This window comes from Bubalus kerabau, chromosome 3 (assembly GCF_029407905.1).
Source record: "Bubalus kerabau isolate K-KA32 ecotype Philippines breed swamp buffalo chromosome 3, PCC_UOA_SB_1v2, whole genome shotgun sequence".
Lineage (NCBI taxonomy): Eukaryota > Metazoa > Chordata > Mammalia > Artiodactyla > Bovidae > Bubalus > Bubalus kerabau.
In genome coordinates, this window is record NC_073626.1 from 14,872,132 (window position 1) to 14,895,636 (window position 23,505).

Here is a 23,505-nt window from a genome sequence, read left to right on the forward strand (position 1 = left end):
ATTATGAATAAAATAAAACTAGTTTATCATAAAGTAAGATGGTATCAGTTTAGTATAACTTCAAATATTTTTATATGCCAATCTTTCACTATCATTTTATGGAATGGTTACAGACACAGACTTTAGAGTACATATTTACTGGCTGTGGGGATATTGGAAAAGTTATTTAAGAAATCTAAATCTCCATTTTCTCCTGTAAAGTAGGAAATTATATTAACCACTTTATGAGGTTGTTGTAAAAATAAGATACATAGTCGAGTGGGAAGCGATTAACCTGTTATATGATATATTGTAAGCACTCAAATGTTGAGTGTGCTATAGTTAATACTAAAAGGCTGTATCTAGGACTCTTTGTTGCAAGTGATAGTAATCTAACTGTTGTCATTTACCAAAAAGGGACATTTGTCAGCTCACACAAATGAAAGTCCAGAGTAGCTCTGTTTTGGGAACTGGTGACATCTAGCAACCCCTTTGAAGGGACTCAATCTCCCTTCAGCTCTTAACTCTGCTTTCTTCTCTGTTGGCTCATCTCCTAGGGAGCTCCAGGCTCACGTCCTACTAGCCTAATAACTCGCAGTGAAAAGAACCCAGTACTATCCAACAGAAATCCCATTACTGACTGATTCATCATGCTTTGGTCATGGGCCCATCCGTCAACCAGTCAGGTTAGCCAGCCGACTGGACCATGCTGATGGGTGGGCCAAGATTAAGGCACCCACCTCTGCGACTTTAATGGGAAGGGCCAGTCTAAGATGCTGAACAGTGCCAGACCTTTTGTTCTCAAGCTTGGAGTCAAAGAAACCACCTAAATGGAGAACTGTGAAGAAGTTCTCCAGATGAAAAAAATAGGAGCAAGAAATACCAAGGTAGACAGAAACCACAGATGTTCCCCTTGGTCCACTGCTTGGCTGCCTGACAGTTATTCCTGTTCTTTTCATGTGTATATTTCCTGAAACGCTTAATGGTGCAACTCTTCCATACAGAGTCATGTCATCATAGTTGGGGCTGAGGTCCTGAAGTTAACACATACTTCCTTTCCAGTAAAAGCCACCCTTGATAATGACAGCTGAGGAAGATGCTGCATGGCTCATGGCCAGCATTTACTCCTCCGCAGGACCAAATGGCTGGGCCTTCTGTTAAGTACCAGATGTATTAGTTGCTTTACTGGTAGAGGGCATGTAATATGAAGATCCCTTTATAAACAGGGTAGCCCTCCGTTCAGCAAGACGTTAACACTAAGAGCAAACAAACATTGAGATAACCAAGAGGAGATTTTCCTCTGTGCTGGTGCTCTGCCCAGGGCAAGGGGGTGTGTAGGTGGAGACTTCCTGCCCTGTTTAAATCCTCCCACCTGGCTTCTTATTTGTTTTAGCAGGTACGTGTGCTCGAACTTGCTAAGGTAACCATTAAAGTAATGTTGCTGCATCATATATCAAAATGTGGAGCCCTTCCCCTAGAGGAGAGTCCCGTTATTGTGCCTGTCTTCAGATCTAGGACCTGCACAAGTTCCGTGTGGTTCAGTTTAGTCCCTGCTCGCTACACAGTGGAAGAAAGGAAACAGGATAACCCGAAACTTCCATTTGAAAAAGGGGAGATCACACACGGAGCTCACCTCCCGAAGCGCATCGTGTCCTCCCCACAGCAGAAGGCTTTCTGGAGATGTGACCTGCTTGTGGGGCCAAGATGACCATTCTGATTTCTGTCCTTTGGGAGGATTTTTCTGAGGGTGCCCTTCTTTCATTTCCCTTGGGTATAAATTCACAGGCTTAGTGATTGATTCCCTCAGAGACAGAGGTCTCATAGGCTGTCGCTTTCTCGGGTGCCTTTCAAATTGAGTTGATTTTCTATCTAGTATTGAGATTTGGTCCACTCTGATTTGGTGCTTGGTTACCAGAGTCACACAGCCTGACTAGTTCTGGTCCTTGAAGTTGAATCTGAGTTTTTTAGCAACAGATCTCAGAATTTCCCCCAGCCCGCAGCCTACTGCTTCCATGGACCTTAGCCTCAGAGCGGTTGGAAACAACATCCTAGGATGGAGAAGCAAAAACGAGTATGTCCCCAGGCTGCTGGCCAGCGGATGGTTCTTTATTGAGGGGTCAAGGAGGATGCAGCCTGTAGGGCGCAGGAGTTAGGATCCCAAGCTCTTTTCCCATTTTACTTTTCTTCTGTGGGCGCTAGCCAGGCCAGAGAATACAGCTCTCTTAAGTTTTTACAGAGAGAAAGCATCTCTAGAGCAGAGCTGTAGAGCTTTTCTCCTCTATTTTTAGGTAAGCCTCAAATGAAGCTTGTCTCTCTCAGTAATAATTTCCTGAAGACCACAAGAAGTGGCCACCACACCCTGCCCCTCTTTAGCGATGCACACCGGCTCCACATTGCACTGGAGCCCTTCGTGACTCAGCCATTTCCACAGGCTCTTACTCTGCCCACCTCACCTTCCTTCAGGAGGTCCTTTCTTCAGGGGGTCCTCACCACACCTTCAGGAGCCCAACTCAAAGTGCTCTGAGGAAAAAGGCTTTATTGGCTAGTGTAACTGAAAAGTCTAGGGAAGACCAACTTCATGACCTGACCCAGAGTTCTGAAGGATGGCCTCAGACAGACTCCCATCTCTCCTTTTCCTCACTCTGCTTTCCCCTGGGGAGGCCTCATTTTCAGGCCACTTCCGGCTAACAACTTAACCTTACTAACAAGCCACATCCCTTACTAGCAGTAGTTCCAGAAAACTTCCTTGGATTGCCTTGTTCACCCAGCTTTGGTCCTAGGTCATCTGATTCGATCACTGTGGGGGAGGGTGAGGATGGAAAGAAAGACAAGCCTAGTCGGGGTCACCTGTGTGCATGGATACACCTGTCTGTGGGAAGAGATGCTCCCCAAAGAACAATCAGGGAACTAGCCCAATGAAGAGGGAATGTTCTCTGGGCCAGCCAAAGCAACAGGCCCATATAAGGATTTGACGGACTATTTGGGAGCAGATGATGACATGCAGAGGGCTTCCCAGGTGGGGCAAGTAGTAGTAAAGAACCCGCCTGCCAATGCAGGAGACATGAGACAGGGGAGGTCAGTTCCTGAGTTGGGAAGATCCCCTGGAGGAGGTCATGGCAATCCACTCCGGTATTCTTGCCTGGAGAATCCCATGGACAGAGGAGCCTGGCGGGCTTTGCTAGTCCATAGGGTCATACAGAGTCAGATAGGACTAAAGCTGCTTAGCACACACACAAAGTTAATTTGCTAATTGTCATTTCTGGGCCTTTGGAGTGGTGATGTTTAGCTCAGCACTGCTCAGTGGAAAGATACTGTGTGCCACAAACGCAGGCCACACAATAAAAAGATAAATATGTGTGTATGTGAACAAGACTGGTTCCAAATAGGAAAAGGAGTACGTCAAGGCTGTATATTGTCACCCTGCTTATTTAACTTCTATGCAGAGTACATCATGAGAAACGCTGGACTGGAAGAAGCACAAGCTGGAATCAAGATTGCTGGGAGAAATATCAATAACCTCAGATATGCAGATGATACCACCTTTATGGCAGAAAATGAAGAGGAACTAAAAAGCCTCTTGATGAAAGTGAAAGTGGAGAGTGAAAAAGTTGGCTTAAAGCTCAACATTCAGAAAACGAAGATCATGGCATCCAGTCCCATCACTTCATGGGAAATAGATGGGGAAACAGTGGAAATAGTGTCAGACTTTATTTTTCTGGGCTCCAAAATCACTGCAGCTGGTGACTGCAGCCATGAAATTTTTTAAAAGACGCTTACTCCTTGGAAGGAGAGTTATGACCAACCTAGATAGCATGTTCAAAAGCAGAGACATTCCTTTGCCAACAAAGGTCCGTCTAGTCAAGGCTATGGTTTTTCCAGTGGTCATGTATGGATGTGAGAGTTGGACTGTGAAGAAGGCTGAGCGCCGAAGAATTGATGCTTTTGAACTGTGGTGTTGGAGAAGACCCTTGAGAGTCCCTTGGACTGCAAGGAGATCCAACCAGTCCATTCTGAAGGAGATCAGCCCTGGGATTTCTTTGGAAGGAATGATGCTAAGGCTGAAACTCCAGTACTTTGGCCACCTCATGCAAAGAGTTGACTCATTGGAAAAGACCCTGATGCTGGGAGGGATTGGGGGCAGAAGAAGGGGATGACAGAGGATGAGATGGCTGGATGGCATCACTGACTTGATGGACGTGAGTCTGGGTGAACTCAAGGAGTTGGTGATGGACAGGGAGGCCTGGAATGCTGTGATTCATGGGGTTGCAAAGAGTCGGACACAACTGAGCGACTGAACTGAACTGAACTGATGTGTATAGATAAAATACACATACAGATAAAATGATCACTTTAATAGTATCTTATTTAATAATTTATAACGCCCAAACAGCACCATTTTAACATGTAATCAATATAAAATGATTCATGAGCTCTTTGACCCTTAGTTTTTGAAATCCAGTGTGTGTCTTACATGGACAGCACGTGTCAGTTCACATGAGCCTCCTGTGGCTCATGGCCACTGTAGTGAACAGAATGAATTTAGCTGATAACTTTTCTGTAGAGAAGCTGGATATGTGTCATCAGCTGATAAGTTGTTACTTCTGTGTCTACGTCATGGGGAGTTATTTTGAAATTGTGAATCTCCTCGTTAGAAGAATCCGCCCTGAAATGAGCCTAAATGCACATTGTTGTGTGGGGGTCTAGTTGGTACCACCCCTGTCTGAATGCCCTTCACACCCATGCAGTCAGCAGTCGGCAATTACTTACTTAATTACCTGGCTTCTTTCCTGGTCTTTACACAGTAGGAACCAACGGACTCTTTATCTGTCTTGCTTAGCTCTGTTCCCTAAGCCCAGAGCCCAGTACACAGAAGACACAAAGTGGATATTTTTAAAGTGAAAATCAGATGAAAAAGTTCGGTGAGAACTTCTCATTTGCCCAGGTTGATAACAAAATGCAGAAAGTAATCCCAGTGGAAGCCCAAGATTGTGGTATTTTTTATTCTGATGAATGACCATTTGTAGTCTGTGACTAGTTGTGTTCCTGTTCAATCACTCTTTCTTTCATTGAGTATATCAATATATGTATATAGAGAGAGACTGTATGTGTGATTGAATACCTACAGAAACTCAGGCTCTGTGCCAAGCCCTGGGTCTGCAAAGATAAATGGGAAACAGTCCCTGCCTTAAAGGAAATGAGAAACAGATAAGTAAAATAACTCTTATATCCAGCAAACACAGAGTGTTTGGGGGAACACATGGAAGGGGGTTCAGTACAGGTCAGAGATGGAGGTAGCAGCCGAGGTTTGCTGGGGGAAAGTGAATTAAAGTTCCACAGTGCCTGTGGTATTCTTAGTCTCCAGCCCCATGCCTGGCACATGTGTTGAATCCATGAGTAAATGAACAAAGTGGCTGCAGAGCCTAAGCTTGAAGGATCGTTGGATCTGTCCATCTGTGCACAGGAGGCCAGAGCCCCGCCTTGGAGGGTTCTGGGGAGCCGAGGCTGGAGGGAACTGAGGCCCAGAGGAGGCCGAGGGGGGCAGGGTAGGGCTGATGCAAGCCTGCTGCGTTTGGCAGGAGCCAGGCCACAGCCTCACTTTCGATCGTCCACATGACCCGCGACCAACAACTGTACTCTCTTATTCTAGGCAAAGCGCAGGCTGGAGCTAGGAGAAAGCGGCCAGCAGTACCTCTCAGATGGTTTAAAAACCCCCAAGGGCAAAGGAAGAGCTGCACTCCGGAGTCCAGACAGCCCAAAAAGTAAGGATTGTGTCGTCTCTCCCTCCCCCAGGTGTGAACTTCCCAGCTTTCAGAGCTCATGGCTGACGGGACCCGAGGTGTGGACAATTTTGGCATGTTTGGTTCTTTTTCATTTCTGTCTTTGCCTGTCCAAAAAAATAAATATGATGTCTGCAGACACCCAGTGAAAGGTTTACAGAGTGAGTCCTGTTACCTGTATGCTGACCTCAGGGGAGGCCTCTGTTGATGTGCGCAGTTTCATTTTTCAACTCAGAATGTAAACTCTTTGGTACCATTCCGTGGTCAAATCTAACTAACTTGCCTTCATGGACCTTATTTGAGGGACCCAGGCTAGCTGGGCATTAGGTGTTACCTCTGTTGGCCTAAATCTCTAGCTCAGCATATGGCAGCCTAAGAATTGATGGAGACCAGTGAATTGCAGCTAGTTTGCATTTCCATCAACATGGTCATTGTTTCTTTAAGAGAAAAGGAGGTTGTAAACAGCTAAATTGTCCTTTATGTCTCTGGCATTTAATGTGGAGGCTAAATTAATTTAGACTTCATCCTCTCCTAACCTGTAGTTTATGAATTAGGGAGTCCACAAATTGTGTGTCGTATTCAGTTAAACCCTTGACCTGTATACCTATAAGAGAATAAATACAATATTAAATGGGGATATTTCATACCAGAGGGATGGGGAGATGGGATTGAAAGACATTTCCTAGGCATTCTTCATCTACATTATTTGAAAAGTTGGTGAACAAGTTATATGCAAACAGATAAAGGAGTCTGAAAAGCCAGTTAGGATGGGTCTGTCATCAAAAGCTGGAGAGGTTCACAGTCTGAACCCATTGAGATAGGCTCCATGTCGCTACAGCTCCATGAGGCTACAGCACTTTTCATTCATTCAACAGATAGTTTTGAACACCTACCATCTGTGAGATACTTCACTAGTCCCAGAGAGTAAGATAAGTCAAAATAGAAACTACTGAGAAATTCGCAGTGAAACACTTTCATCAAACAGGAATTTTTACCATCATTTCCTTTTCTAATAAAGCAGTTCATAGCTTTCTATGACTCACCAAAAACATCAGCAACAACAGCTTTGCTTCTGATGCTAATACCTGGGCTGCTAGGGGAGAGGGGGCTTGCTTGACTGCAAAGAAACCCTTCATTTCTTTACCTTTCCCCCTATCCCCCCTACCCGCTTGGTTTTTGTTTTTCTTTAAGCTCCAAAATCTCCCTCAGAAAAAACACGGTATGATACATCCCTTGGTCTGCTCACCAAGAAGTTCATTCAGCTCTTGAGCCAGTCACCTGATGGGGTCTTGGATTTGAACAAGGCAGCAGAGGTGCTGAAGGTGCAAAAGAGAAGGATTTATGACATCACCAACGTCCTGGAAGGCATCCACCTCATTAAGAAGAAGTCTAAAAACAACGTGCAGTGGATGTGAGTATGGGTCACGCCCACCCCCAGTTCGCTGGCTCTGGGCTGGGTTGGGGGTGGGGTTCCTTGCAAACTGCAGCGGGGTTTCTCCCAGCCCCAGCTTTCACACTCATGCCCACACTTTCATTCCTTTTTCCTCCTACTCTCTTCTCTCTCCTCTCTTCCCTCCTCAGTTCCTTAGCCGAAGTTCAAAGTCTCTTTACAAAGAGACCTTCTGTTTAGATGGTGTCATAGATAAAAGGATTTATATTCAGTTAGCCTCAAGCAAGGGGACCCTGGGATTAAATAGGGCCCTGCAGATGTGCAGTGACTTGCTGTTCAGCTGTCACCATCATATCAGCATGTGTGCTCCCATGTAATCTAACAGATGCTTACACAGGCCTCTGGCTTGTCTCTAATAGGAATCTAGAAACTATCTATGGCTGTGTAACCACACATACGTGTATATACACAGTATCTTTATCCATGGTTCTCACTGCAGATTAACTCACTTTCTCTGTAAATTAAGTCAAGACTTAAATGCCTTGGTTCTTTCTAGAAAGCCGAGATGCTAATACTTGTCACTGACGCACCCACACACATGATTAAATGTGTGATCACATCATTTGTGAATTATGGACAGAGAATCTGAACACCCAATATTTGAGAAGCAACTTCCAAAGCCTTATTAGAGGGGTTGACTTTGAAAAAATATTGCTTCTAACATAAGACAAACAGGTAGTTTTTTGTACTTTTTGGAATTTTGTGACGATTCAGTAACCCATTTTAGCTAGTGGTTGAGACAGACCTGTTGGGGATTGGTCTTTGTTCTTGCATCCAGCACATCTGTGTTTCCTTAACCTCCTTTTCCTTTTTAGTTGTTGGTATAAGACCCTCAGAAATTACCTAGGTTTTTCATGCTTTTTTGGGATGATGTTTGGTTGAATTTTTGAACCATTCCATCTTTTCCTTCCAGTCTTTCTACCTTGCTGTTTCTTTCCTTTCCCCCACACACCACCCCACCCCTGCCATTTCTTTTTCCCGGTTTTTCCCCGCTGGGAGGCACGTGGCAGGAAGAAGAGCTGCCTCCTTCTGCCCTTTGAATTTGAGTCTTCCAAAGAAACAGGCCTCCTATGGAGGAAAGAAACCTGAAAATAGCAGTGTTTCTTCACTTAATTTCTATGGTGTGAAAAGTGAAGGACTGTATGTATAAAAAAAAATATGTATAAACGTTCTAATTTTAACACTTGGCTAACAAGCAGTGTGACCTCCTGCATCAAGAGGGGACGTTTACCCGAAGGACCATTTCTCCCAGCCCTCCCTTTCACTGCCCCACCCCTACCCCCCCACCCTTTTGGCCTGTTGAACAGCCAGGCAGAGTCTGTGTTTGGATTTCCAGGGGCTGCAGTCTGTCTGAGGACGGGGGCATGCTGGCCCAGTGTCAAGGCCTGTCAAAAGAAGTGACCGAGCTCAGTCAGGAAGAGAAGAAATTAGATGAACTGATCCAAAGCTGCACCCTGGACCTCAAACTGTTAACCGAGGATTCAGAGAATCAAAGATATCCTTTGTGCCACCTGTTCAATGGGGGTCAGTGCTTTCTAGACTATTTCCAGAGTTGACCATCTGACTTTTATGTGCAAGGTAGAATTTTACCCAAGTTTCATCCAAGTAAGTGGTGGGGGGAGTGCAGGGGGCGGGTGGGGCATGTATGTGTATTCATTATTTATGGAATGATAGTTATTAGACTGCATCCTATCATCTCTTTTCTGATAACCAGATGGGAACTATTTTTTAAAGCGTTTTATTCACGTGTGGTTGGGACATACAGGTACATTCATAGCATAGGGCAACACTATTAATGAGATCCATAAGGTGTCAGTATTCGTATTAATGATAACATTCAGCAGGTTCATCTTAGGCTTCCTGGATTTTGGATGGGTGTTAGCTGTCATTGTTGCGGTTCTCATATTCTATTTTCATTTCATCAGATATTGGAAGCAGTTGGAATTTATTGACTCTGTGTGACTGAACTATAGTTGAAGGACATGAATGAGTGTAAGAAGAATTGTTCTACAATTTTTAAAGCACATTATGGTGGCTCAGCGGTAAAGAATCTGCCTGCCAATGCAGGAGAGGCGGGTCAGATTCCTGGGTGGGGAAGGTCCCCTGGAGAAAGAAATGGCAACCCACTCTAGTCTTCTTGCCTGGAGAATGCTATGGACAGATGAGCCTTGTGGGCTGCAGTCCATGGGGTCACAGAGTCAGACATGGCTGATCGACTAAACAACAACAGCAACAGTGCTGAATCACAGCATTGAAAACTGATTTCAGAAGCACCCTAAGGCTTAAGAAATCTCAGTTTATCCATTCTTCTAGTCATTGGAAGTAAAAGTATTAAAAAGCCAACTCTTGTTCTTAACTGGCTGGCAGTCTGTTGACTACCTGAAAGAAACTTACTGGTCATCACTTCACGTCAGACCATAGCGGAGGGCGATTACTTCATTGTGTTGACAAGAAGGTTTTGCAATCTTCTCAGTTATTAGTAGAAAACAAAACCAGTATTTTAAATAGTCCTGTCTCTAATTTTAGCTCCACATTTATCTTTGTTAGACAAAAAATAAAATGTGACCTGCCCAGTTTCTTGTAGTGTCTCATCTAAAGTAACCTTTTGCTTAAAGTTATGGAGACATTTGTTTTCCAATTCAAGCAGTTTTTTAAAAAACTCAATTGTTCATTTCCTGTTGGCCAAAGGATTAACCTTGTCAGCTGATGGTTAGTGAGCTGGAGAAGAGGTGTGATGATTTGACGCCCACCACCCTCCGCCTCGTTTACAGGGTGGTTTTACAGGGGAAGAAATTAAGAATAGCTGTAGCTGGGCTGTTTCCTACATTGTGTAGTCAGGAACCCCTTAGAGGAGGAGATGTGGTTTTTACACACGATTGGCAACTTGTAGCCTTATCACCTACATTAGCTTTCTCTGGGGCCTTTTCTGCAGAAGTGAAAGCTTCCTTACAAGGGGCTGCTATCCCAAGAAACAAATTCAGGAGGGAGCCACGGTGGAAGCACTTTCAAGTTTGTAAGATTAGAGAATATGTTTGCACAATTTATTTCAATTTGCCATCCAGTTCCGAATGTGGTACAGCTTGTTCACAAATGTGTTGAAATTTTCCTTCCTGCAGCATGTTGGGTAATTGTAGATGAGCTTTTCTTTTAATAAGTTGTCAGTTAGCTTTCTGACAGTGGGCTGTGGGGCAAGTACCTAGTTATCAGTTTCCCCACTGTTCTCAGTAAAAATTCACAACTGTCAAGTCTTCCATAAAGATAGCAAGTGGCTTCCTTGATGAGACAGATGATGACCTAAAACCTAGAATCCTGCATGAGCAGTTCTGTCAAGCTCAACAGAAATTAGCTGTTGTCTGAACTACTGAGACTTAACATGATAGTCTGTGAGATGCTGGATGCTCGGTCACTTCAGTCGTGTCCCAACTCTTTGTGACCCCATGGACTGTAGCCCACCAGGCTCCTCTGTTTATGTGATTCTCCAGGCAAGAAGCCTGGAGTGGGTTGCCATTTCCTACTCCAATAGTCTGTGAGAGATGCCCTAAATGTGCATGCAGGGACTTCCCCGGGCTCCAGTGGTTAAGAGTCTGTACTTCCACTGCAGGGTGCAGGTTTGATCGCTGGTCAGAGAATTAAGATCCCACATTCCACTCAGTGCAGCCAAAAAAAATATTTTTAATGTGCATGCAGATTATGGGTGAAGGAGTTTTTTTTCTGGACAGTAGGTTCATAGCTTCCTTTAATTTCTAATAAAAAGCTACTAATCTAAGGGACATCACTTCCTCTAGGCTAAGTCCTATGACTGTATCGAACATATTATATCACAGACTCCTTTCACTATATTATCTTTGGAAATGCCTTCTTTTGCTTGTTATTTGCTATTTCATCTTAGGCATTTTTGGTAAGTTAATATAAAAAAGCAACTGGCTAAAGTCATTGTAGATTAATTATGTTATTCCATGTCCCTTATAAAAGAAAGCTATGTGACCTCTTCTCTAGTAGCACCAAGTCAAAGCCTGTCTCTCTAAGCAAGCTTGCACAAATACTTTTATCATATAATAAATACCATATTCTTTCGTAATATCCTCTTAGGTTTGACTGTCAGTCAGGGCACTTTAAAGAATTGTTCAGTGCCCAGAAGTAGCTACCGAGAGTACTGAATATGATTTTATTCTCTTTTCCTCAATCATTTAGTTTGCAGAGCATCTGGAAGCTGCTTTCCTCCTTGTGAGCACTGAAATATTGTAGTTAATAATATTATAGAAAGGACAGTTTTCCTAACAGAGAAATAATGACACTCTTATCAGCAAGCAGTCTATAACACAACCAGCCCAGGTGCACTTAAGAAAACAAGCTGTCTGCCTGAGTGGGACTTGGAGTTCTTCCACGGATGAATGTAGTTGCTACTCATTCATTCATTTTGGGTGGCTGCTGACACTTTATAATAGTAGAGTAGCAGATAGAAGTTACTGCAGTTTCAACAAAATTATGGCTAATAGAGCTCAAATTTTTTCTGTAAATTGGGATTCTGCGGTCGTTCAACTTGAGTGACAGAACACTCAGAATCTGGTTTGAAAAGCCCTGACCAAACTGAGTTTTAGTTTTCTTTTGAGAGTGTAACTATTCTGTTTGTTTTTATGTTAATATCTTAAGTAGCCATGGACTTTTTAGAAATGGGCAGGAAAAAAGCTATATATTTGATTTGTTGTTTGGAAGATCTAGAAGGAGATAAGACATAAAATACTTAAAATTTTTTCCATGCATCTATTTGGTTCTGTTCATAGTGGTTACATCTGAGACAATTAGTTGGAAGAGTTCCTTAACACTCATTACGTTAGCTTATGTTACATATCAAGATATTCGAAAAATTAGTGGCCTTAAAGACCAAACTGTTATAGTTGTGAAAGCCCCTCCAGAAACAAGACTTGAAGTGCCTGACCCAATAGAGGTAAGGAGATAACATCTCTGTTCACCTGCAGAGATCTTTTTGGAATGCCCGGTGTTTTTTGGTTTTCTCCTTATAAACTCTATTTTGTATTGGAGTATAGCTGATTATGTCATGATAGTTTCAGGTGAACAGTGAAGGGACTCAGCCATACACAGACATGTATCCGTCCTCCCCCAGACTCCCCTCCCATCCAGGCTGCCATGTAACACTGAGCAGAGTTTCATGTGCTATATGGTAGGTCCTTGTTGGTTATCCATTTTAAATATAGCAGTGTGTACCTGACCATTCCAAACTCCCAGCTGTCCCCCCACCCCCACAACCATAAGTTCATTTTCTAAGTCTGTGAGTCTGTGTTTTGTAAGTTGTACCATTTCCTTTTAGATTCCCCATATATGGGATGTCATACGATATTTTTCCTTCTCTAGCTGACTTAGTTCACTCAGTATGACACTCTCGGGGTCCATCCATGTTGCTGCAAATTGGAATGCCTAGTGTTTAAAGAATCATTGACGTCAGTTAAAATCCATATTTTCCTGAAAGCTTGAGAGTTCTTCCCCATCTGTTTTACTTAATCCTAACCTTAAAAATGTATGAGCAGTTTGCTATGTATTGAATGTCCATAAAGTCTAATTTTAACATAACAGGGCATTCAACTCAAAGTGGTTGATAGTTTACAAAGTGGTATATGGGGCCCTGTCCCTCTTGTGGTTTACTCTTTTTCATAATTTGTTATCTAGTGGTTCTGATTGATTTGAACCAGTGGGGACTTTTATGTTGATTACCCTGGATATGGTCCCCACCATGAATAAAGATATAGATGTTTTAAAGTAGCTCCCTACCTTATCTTAGCACATTTAAAGAATTTATTCATTTATAACATATTAACATTTATAAAATCAAATGAGACTTTGGGTTTGTTGATAGATGAGAATATTATAAGGAGCATATTTTTGTGATTGTTTTCAAATATACTTTGATAATATAAGCTTAGACTATAAGATAAAGAAATGTAGTAAAAGAATGCACACAAAATAAAAAGAATGAAATTTACAAACTCCCATCTAGCGTAGAGTTCTCATCTGAAATGATCATAATAGGTTTATGACCTAGATGAAGACTTTTAAATATTAGTGTGCTGTAGTCTTTTATTAAACTCAGTTCCTAGCACTTAAGGCTACTTACTATTCATGCAGTGGCGATTAAAGTTCAGTATAAAAAAACCCTACTCTTCAGGAATGAGTAACATAGAAATATGGTATTTGGAACATTTAAAAGACCTTTTAATAGTTTGCATAGAAGAAATAATTTTTTTTAAAAGAGTCACCTCCTCTTGGCAGGGATCAGCAAAGTTTTTCTTTATAAAGAGCCAGACAGTCAATATTGTTGGCTGTGTGAGCCCTATCGTCTGTTGGGACTACTCAACTGCACAGCCCTACCATTATAGCATTAAAAAAAAAAAAAAGAAGAAGAAGCCAGAGGCAACATATAAACAATGAGAATAGGTATAACTTTTCCCAATAAAACTTTATTTAAAAAGTCAGTTGGTGGACAGGATTTCCCTTTGGGCTGTAGTTTGCTGACCCCTGCTCTAGAGGTTGACAGTCATTGACTGAGATAGACTACCAGTGGAGAAGCAAAAGCAACAATGAAAATTACCCTTTCCATTTTTCCATGAAAATTACAAAACAGCTTCCAGTTTGAACTTTTCTCACTTCTATTCATAGAGCCTACAAATACATTTGGCAAGTACCCAAGGACCCATTGAGGTTTATTTGTGTCCAGAAGAGACTGAAACACACAGTCCAATGAAAACAAACAACCAAGACCACAATGGGAATATCCCTAAACCCACTTCCAAAGGTAAAAATTCCACTTTTGTCATTTGGAAACTATGTTAAAAATGAAGGTAACTAGAAGGATCCTGTATCAGAATCACAAGTCTTGGCAAGAAACAAAAATTTCTATCATTAATGTTACATTAAAAAAAAAATTCCGAATAGTTTGCAGAAGAAAATAATGCTCTTGGGCAAACGGCTCCTCCACCCACTTAATGGAGTCCCCTCAGGCTCTTGCTATCGGCAGAAACCATTTCTTTGCAGTGTTTTGGAAAACCAGCGAAAGTGAAGAGTGGAGGTGTGATAGCTGTCCAGCTGAATCACCAGCTATACTTGGCCACATATCTCTGAGTGATATCACAGATCATTGGAGAGGGAATTGAAAAAAAGTTGGGAGAAGGAAGCCTTTTGCCCAAGAAGTTTTATCTTAATTTTTCCCCCCAGTGTGATGGGGAGAGAATAAGAGAAGAGAAGAAAAAATAAATCTAATTCCTCCCTTCATTGTCTCCACAGCAAAGGAAGCTCTTTGTAGTCTTTTTGTTGTCTCAGATTGGAGATAGGTACTTAATTTTTTCTCCCTCCCAAGATAGCAGCAAGAAGTGATTTAAGTAATCAGATCTGACTTAATATTGAGAAAAAAAAAGGGCACCTCAAATGGTAAAACCAAAGACCACTTTTTTCCCCAACCCTAGAACTTCAAGTGGATGTGTCCTTTTCTTTGTATTTTTAGAATTATCTTTAATAAGCTGGTTGTTCAAAAAAAGACTAAAATCAGTGACCTCTACTGGGGAGCCAACTTTTCAGTCTATATGTTTTGTTTTGCTTTTCCTAAAGGATGACTAACTGGTATCAGAAACTTGTTTTTGAACTTGTTAGTCTCTAATCTTTGAAGCTACCTGTATTCTTGTTTGCTAACAGTTGATATTTTAAAAGATGAGTGAGTAGACAAGCACAAGAAAAAGCTGACCCGAGTCCCTACTTAACAATGCGCATTAGTATAAGAGCTGATCTATACCATAATGTCAGGTTTCCCTAGTGGCTCAGTGGTAAAGAATCTGCCTGCCAGTACAGGAGACGTGGGTTCCATCCCTGGGTTGTGAAGTTCCCCTGGAGAAGGAAGTGACAACCCACTCCAGTATTCTTGCCTGAGAAATCCCATGGACAGAGGAGCCTGGCAGGCCACAGTCCATGGAGACAGAAGAGTCGGACATGACTTATAGACTAAACAACAACAATGTCGTAATGTCATCTAATTGTCCTTAGCAAAAGAATGCATGCTTCTATATCAGCAACGTGTATATGCTTCCTCCAGATTAGATTTTTGCCTGACTTATTTTCTTGTTTCCACCATCTTTTTCTTTCTTCTCAGACTTGGCTTCAACCAACTCAGGACATAGTGATTGCTCGATTTCTATGGCAAACCTTTCTCCTCTGGCTTCCCCGGCCAACCTTTTACAGCAGACTGAGGACCAAATTCCTTCCAACCTAGAAGGACCATTTGTGAACTTACTGCCTCCCCTGCTCCAAGAAGACTATCTCCTAAGCCTCGGGGAGGAAGAAGGCATCAGCGATCTCTTTGATGCTTACGATTTGGAAAAGCTCCCGCTGGTGGAAGACTTTATGTGTAGTTGATTATGCTTCGTGTGAACTCCCCTTATAAACCAATATTTTTTTATTATGGAACCAGAACATGTATCATGCAGTGTTGTCCCTTCCTCCCTTCTTCCTCCAAGATAGTATCATGAAGTAAACTACAGACTTCAGAACAAAGCTGACATTTTAATGAATTAAAAAAAACAAAACTGTCTATCAACGCACAGTTGCAGGCTCCCTTGGGAAAGCCCTGCCTTGCCCCAGGCTCCAAAATCTCCTGGATGAGTCAGCAAGTGAGAAAATGTGCAATCAGGTGTCTCTCACCCGTCCTCTTCCTCCCTCCCTCCCTCCTGGATTGGCTTGCTGTGCCTGACGGATGGGCTGTAGAATGGGGTCTGGCCACCTGGCCCACTCGAAAACAGCAATCTTCCTTAATAGCATTTCAAGCCGTGCCTTCTCCGCAGAATGCATGTCTTTGGGGTCTGCTAATTTGGGATGGAAACTGCAGGAACTGTAAACTTGAAGTCATGCAAAAGTATGAAATGGATTTCTTCAGCTCTTCTTAGGAATATTTAAATTACTGTCATAATTCAGTTTAAGCTATGGACCGCGTGTCCCACTTGGAGGCCAAGAGATCTTCCACAGCCTTTCAGATGAAGAAACTGTTCTCCAATACTCATCGCAGATACAGAAGAACAGTCGAGTTCTGCCCCTCTAAGCTGTTGTGGATTTTCCTGTCTCCATAAACCACTCCCACTCTCTTGCCCCCAACGTATTTGTAAGTTTGAAGTTTATAGCAAATGCCTACTTGGGAGTTCTTTGTGGATTGTTTTTTTTTCTTTTTCTTTTTTTTAGCTGCCATTTAAGCATTCCTGTGGCACCCATCAACCATTTCAATTTAATTGTTTACTTTGAAGCGGTTTTTGCTAATTCAAATTAGTTTAAGCAGAGGTAGAGAACCTCTACTGATCAGAGCATGTGTGATCTAAGGCTTAATAGTCTCGGCGAGAAGCTTTGCCCCATCTCGCTTCCTTCCCCAGGAGGGGGTGCTCGGAGCGAGTGGAGCTCACTGACGGGGGTGGCCCATTGGAGAGAACCAGGTCAGACCCCCAAGAAGCAGCAGGTATGGATGGATCCCTCCGTCCCTTGGGCTTCCCAGGCCCCCTGTGACCGGGGAAAGGGCTCTTACACTGCACTCAGGGAGACCACTTCTCAGGATGGGGTCGGATGGAGAGGCCTCTGGGGAGAAGGACATCCCCCGTCGTGAGTAGCATGCTATCAGTGGCACTTCGCTTCAGCCGTTGAGAGCAGGGAGCTCCCACTGTGTCGGGGGCTACAGGAGTCCTGGCCAGAACCCCCGTTCCCCCTTCCACTGTGAAGGAGCAGGTTGGACCAAGGAAAGCTGGGGCTATAGAAAAAAGGCAGGGCAGGATGCCAGGACATCTCCCACTTAACTCTTCAGGAATGGCATCCCAAGTCGGAGGCTTCCTGACAGCGGCAAAATCCTACCAGTTGAGTCCAAGAATGGCTTTCCCATTGGCCAGGGGGTAGATGGCCATCTCCCACTGGGAATGTGGCAGAGTACCTCACATCCATTCCTTGGATGCTAATGACTGTGGGAATGAGGGAGTCATCTAATAAATAAATTAAACCTCAACACCAAGAATGGTTGAGTTGAATTGGGTTCTGCCCGACACAGTGGGAGGCACATGGTAGGCACTCGATTCAACAGGATGGGAAAAAAGAAATACTGGATTGGCCAAAAAGTTCATTTGGGCTTTTCCATACCATCTTATGGAATATTCCTTACTTATATCCCTTAGGAAAAGTACAAAACCTACGAAAGCCCCAGCCGATTTACTCTAGGTAGATTTCCACAATATGCAAAGTGGTGGTGGGGTCAACACAAATGACACCAGCACTTTAAACTATTTGTGTAGGTATGCATGGGTGTATGTTTGAGAAGACAAACAAAGGTGCAGTTTATCCTCCTTTTTCTTCGGCCTCCATCCCCACCCTCCTCCCCTGGACACACACTGGACCTGGTCCGAGATGAAGCATTGGGTGGGGGAGGGAGGGGGAGCTTTGTGTCAAGTGCCTACTGGAAATGCACTGTGGGGTTTTTTTCCTGTATGGGAAACCATTTATGCCAAGCTTTTCCCTATTTCCCATATTTATCTCATCTGGTTAGCTGCCTCTGCTTCCAGCTTTGTGTAATTCTCTTTGCCAGCTGCACAAAGCTGATTTTTTTCCAAAGTCTAAAGACTGAGCTCACCTGGCTATGTGGTTGTGTGTTTGGTTGAATTTCTCGTTAAACCTTTTCGTAACGTGATGCCGTATTTATTGTTTTAAAAAACAAAAAGAATCCTAATAAGTCTTAAAAGTTCCTTCATGCATAAGGCTTTCCCAGTTAATGGGCTTAACTGGTGTACAGTAAGTAGACGTCCATACTGTATTCTGTTTGCATTAGTCATTTTCTTTTTGACATAAGTTTCTGGCACACGAAGTGGGTTAGTACTACAGTATTTGTGTTACTTTAAGTACTGAGTATGCAGGTTTCCTGGTACCATTGAGTTGCTGCTATTAAAGCTCACACATGAAATGGCTAAAAGTTACAAGTGTGCGAATTATGACTGCGTGAGCCTTAGAGAGTAAATTGTATAAAGAGCAACACATGAGCTGTCAAACAGTGTTAGGTGTGTGTTTATATGTACAGATTTGTGCGTAGTAATCATTTTATTTAAGTTGATACGCAGTCTCCTCATATTTTCATTATCTAGCAATTTTGTACAAAATAGCAATTAATTTGTAAACACTGCCAGAATATTTTCTAGCTGGTTTGTAATTTTTTAAGAGTGTTATTTTGTTTTTTTCCCTTGTTGTTGTTCTTGTTGTGGTGGTGGTTCTTGTGTTCATTTTTGTTGTAAGTGTAGATCTGTAAATACAATTGCAGTATTTAAAGCTTTAGCTTTCAGGAAAAAGAAAGTAAGAACTCAGTGTGTGCATGACAACTCGTGTGTACGAAATGAGGGATTTGAAGGAAGATGCCTTGCAGAGTGAGTCGGGTGGCAACTGTCCGATTGTGGGAATTTCTTTTCTTGTGGGGTACGAGATTTTGTCAAAAGGAAGTATTTCTCCCAGAATTGGGAGTATGCAAACTACTAATCAGTTTAGCTTTGTGTTGTATGCTAGTTTAAAAAAGAAAATATGTAATATAATGTAAAAAAAAAAAAAAGCTTTTATGATGGATTTTGTAAATAGATTTGTTACAGGGTAACCTGTTCTCTAGCTGTGATCTTACCACTTCAAATGGGTGTAATTTGAATAAATTTTGTATGGTAAAGGATCAATAAAATGATTTTTTTTAAGAGTTCAGCCTTGTGAATGGTTTCTTACTATTGTCTTATGCTACTACGTTATATTTCTAAAGACATGCTTAAGTTAAGGGGAAAGTTTGAATAAAAATTCAAAACATCATATGCTTTACTGTTTTGGGGATCTGGGGAGCATTAAGCAAAAGGTTTTTTGACCACTTGTGAGTGTTTGCCACTTTAGGAAGCAAAAGAACTTGCCATGTCTCTGATCACCTGCAGAAGCCACCCCAGGTGTGAAAGAAGGATTTGTACACCGAGAAAACACCAAGTCAAGTTTTCTTCCTCATAAGGAGCTTGAAACAAGTAGATTATTTCTCAATACAGGTAATTGCCTCCCTTGTTCTAGATTCACTCCATGTTCTTTAAGTGAAGTAGTTGTTCATTTATTCATTCAGTCACTCTGAATGAGCATGAAGTGATTACTATATGCTGGATATGGTTGTAGGTGCTGGAGTCCAGATAGAAAAAGACAGATCCTTATCAGCATGAAGAAGCTTACAGTCTAGTAGGGAGAGAAATAAGTTTTAATTAGAATTAAATTCTAAGGACAGGCTCTTAAGTGATTGTTTCTTCTGAAGCCATATTTGGAAGACTTAAGGATAGATGCTTTGAGGCAAAAATGGAAATGAAGGGAAGATAAAAGCCTTGCTATTGGAGAGCTGTACAAGGAGGAGAGATTCTGATCCAGAGAGCTTTAGGGGCCTATGCATCTGGATGCAGGAAGGTTTGCAGAAGACTGCCTGGGTGGACACAACTCAAACTTGAATAGCCAATGGATTCATCTTCTAAGATCTAGGAAGCTGGGGAGCACCTGAATCCAATCTAGACTACAATCCAGATATCATGAAAGAAAATGGAAAGATTAAATGGTAGGTCGTGCCTTGGGATACGAATGAGAATCCCTGCCCTGCCTACTTAGAATTAATCACCCAGGAGTCAGTCAGAAGTTAACAGAAATACCATTAACAGCAGGAAGTTGCAGTGATCCACAGAATGCAAAGAGCAAGCTTTCTGTTGTGCCCTTAAATCTGGGATTTAAAGACTGAAAGACAAATAGAACAATTTCTTAAAATACTCTGGAATGTTTATAACACTAGAAATTACTATTATACTTTGTTGTGCAAAGAGTACTATCAAAAAGTTCTGGAATTCCTTATGCTGGGGTGTCTGAAAAGTGTTGTGGGAAACAGAAGGGACAAAGTCCCATGTTACCACGTGCCTTAGAAACAAAACTGGAAATTCTGGCATGTTGGGCTTCTCTTGGGCTGTTTTAGGACTTGAGTATATACAACAGAAAAGACAGAGTTAGTTCCTAGGGAAAACAGAGGATGTGTGTGTTTTCTCTTTCCTGCATCAATTTCAGTAGCTGCCTGCACACATCAGGAATACAGAAACAAGGGAATCAGAAACATGTTTTAATTTAAGCAGGAAATTCAGATAAACCAAAAGCATTAATTAAGTCCTACTTTTTCAACTTGAACAAAACCATGTCAACTGATAATGACCAGAGAGTCACAGGATTTGAGTTGGAAGGCAACCTGATCCTGAACAAGGAGCTGGTTTCATCATGTGACTATTGAGCCATCATTTTTTTTTTCACCAAGAAAACCATCTCCAGAATCCTAATCCAGTGCTCTTCCTGCAATATTTTAAGGTCTCCTAGTTCCTCCTCCTCAGACACATATATCAGAAACCGGCCTCTTCCCAGTTTTACTCTTGGAACCACAGCCTGGCTGACGTGGTTAATTCATCCTTCTGAGTTAACTTCACCTTCTGGAAGCTCTGTGACCATCCTGTCCACTGGCACTAATTTCTTGTACTCTTCCCCATCATATTCGATGGATGCAATCACTATCTTCTGTGCCTCTGTGCACAGTTAAAAACTGAGAGAGATGGAAACCATTGGAAGTCTAAGTTGAAGGACTCCCCAGTGGTTCTTTTGTCCTCAGTCTTTGATAAAAATGGATTTGCTGTATTTAAACAGAGGAAGAATTGAATCCACAACAGCTTCTAAATAGGATGTTCCATTTCCCCCTTGAAAGACTCAAACTTCTCTTCCTGTACAGACTACTTTTCAGCTCCAGAAGCCTTTAAGACTTTTTCTGCATAATCAAATTCAGGAACAGTTGCCTCAGCTGAAACCTAAATTATACTGTGTCTCAGCCTTGAACAGCCCTTAGCATTGTACAGGGCTTTACAGTTTACAATGGATTTTCATCTGCCTTATCTCTGCATATAAAGCCATTTGTAACTGATGGCATTAGCTGCAGAAGCAACTAATCAATCTACAGAACAGTATGTGGGCAGTGATATGAAGAAAGGATAAAAAGCACTTAGCTTTAAGCCATACTCTGGAGACCCAAGGAACAAGAAAGAACACTGTGATTCCACAGAAGAGATCTGAAATAAAGACATCAGTAAGTAAAAATTAAACCATGTCAACAAAGAGAGCATGTTTCAATGGGTTAGGTATGGGAAGAGAGCTTGTATGTGCTTAGAAATGGGAAGAAGCAGAACGAGACCCAAGATGCTTGAAAAGAGTCACAACCAAATCCTACCCTTGGCAAGAAACCAAAGTACAGCTGTTCTTTAGTCAAAGAGAAGGTACTATCACCATTGACTCAAAGTTTGGTTATCTATCAAAGGAATAAAGTGAGTACTAAAGACGTGGACAGGCATAGGGGTGCAACAAAGAAAAGGAGACAATAGAAAGCATAGAAATGATTCCCTTACCTGGTACTGAGAAGGAGCTAAACCAGCAACAGGGGGTCAAAGTTATTTCTAAGTGAAGAAGAAATAATTGGATAGGACTCCTGCTCTGGCAGTATGGCAGATTAAATGGCCAGGAAACCCTCCTGTTACAAAACATCTAGACTGCACAGAAAAAAAATTTTTATTATACTGCTGAGATTACAAGAAATTCCCATGGGCCAGAAGAATAAAAAAGAACTAAGCTAAAAAGAAAGGTTGAAGAGCATGTAAACAGTAAAGACAGATAAGCCTAAGGTTGGCTACCAGTTGCATTTCAAATACTGTTGCTGGCATTGAGAAAAATTGTCTCAGGCCAACAAAGAAAGCCTGAAGAACTAAACCTAAGATTCAGGTTAAACCAGATAAACTGGAAGAAGGCTCTAGTGCTCCAGCTCAGAGTCATCTCTCTGGCTTTCAGCAGAGCAAACTCATCCATATTCTGGACAAGACCACATAGGACCACAGACTACCAAATAGAGTGTTAGTCACTCTGTTGTGTTCGATTCTTTGTGATCCCGTTAACTGTAGCACCCCCAGTCTCCTCTTTCCATGGAATTCTCTAGGCAAGAATACTGGAGTGGGATGCCTTTCCCTTCTCCAGGGGATCTTCCCAACCCAGAAATCGAACCTGGGTCTTCTGCATTGCAGGTAGAGTCTTTACCATCTGAGCCGCCAGGGAAGCCCCTAATATAAGATCACAGTGAAAGGTCAACAAATACAAAAGGAAACAAACTAGCATTGATAACAGAAGCAGAAAACATCAGATTTAGAGCTCAAAGAATTCAAATAATGGAATTGCCAGATATAGTATATAAGATAAATATGTATGAAGTGTTTAATAAGCAGTACTACAAAAACGAGTGACCAAGAAGAAATGATCAAAACTGCCCCAGAGACTTGGAAAAGAATAAAATGTTAGGAATTAAAAATATAATTGTTGAAGAAAAGAAATGATGGCTAAACCAGCAGTTTAGATACAGCTAAAGAGACCGAAATGAATTGGTATGACAAAATTACCCAGAGTGTAGCACAGAGAGGAAAGGAGATGGAAAATATAAATACATTTTGAGAGATCCAGATAATAAATATTTTAGGCATTGTGGGCCATAAGGTCTCTGTCAAAACTACTTAACTCTGTACCAAGAAAGCAGCCATAAACAGTCAGTAAATAAATGAGTAGCATGGCTGTGCTCCAATAAAAATTAGGGATGCTAAAATTTGATTTTCATGTATTTCTCACTTGTCATGAAATAATATTCTTCTTTTGACTTTTCTCAACCATTTTAAGAATGTAAAAACTGTTTTTAGCTCACAGGTTGTACAAAAAGAGGTGGTGGGTGGTTTCTGGTCCAACATGTAGAGTATGGAAGCTGTCACCCCTGTCCTCAAAACAAGAAAAAGACTGAACAATGTGAAAATCAATAACTGTCAGAGTGAATTACAAACTCGAGGGCTCAGACCAAGGGGCACTTCCCAGGACTGCTGCTGCCAGTGCCCCCGCCCCCATGGTGAGCCACTGCGACCCACGTCTTCACAGGAAACCCTCCAACACTAGCAGACCTCTGCTATTTCCCAATTGACCACAGAGCATGTCACATAGGAGCACCTCCATAATTGACTGCTTTACCTAGTTTCTTTCTGCCCCCCATTTAACAATAAAGAAACCGAGACTCCAAGAGCTTAGGTGATTTGCTCAAATTCACAGGGTTAATAAGTGGCAAACTGGGAATTTGAACCCAAGGACACTTGACGCCAATGTTTTTTCACTCTGCCACACCACCTCCAGAAGCAACTAGAACAG

At 42.1% G+C, this 23,505-nt stretch overlaps 1 protein-coding gene across 1 annotated transcript in view; it reads left to right on the forward strand.

Annotated features, from left to right (window-relative positions):
- E2F3 (E2F transcription factor 3) overlaps positions 1–18,550 on the forward strand; it is an 85,946-nt gene extending 67,396 nt beyond the window's left edge. Inside the window, exons 2-7 of the mRNA XM_055570750.1 lie at positions 5,627–5,738; positions 6,948–7,167; positions 8,543–8,701; positions 12,037–12,151; positions 13,876–14,011; positions 15,356–18,550. Of these exons, the coding sequence (XP_055426725.1) occupies positions 5,627–5,738; positions 6,948–7,167; positions 8,543–8,701; positions 12,037–12,151; positions 13,876–14,011; positions 15,356–15,618 (1,005 nt within the window). The 3' untranslated portion in view covers positions 15,619–18,550. The remainder of the gene's footprint in view (positions 1–5,626; positions 5,739–6,947; positions 7,168–8,542; positions 8,702–12,036; positions 12,152–13,875; positions 14,012–15,355) is intronic.
- The last annotated feature ends 4,955 nt before the right edge of the window (positions 18,551–23,505 follow it).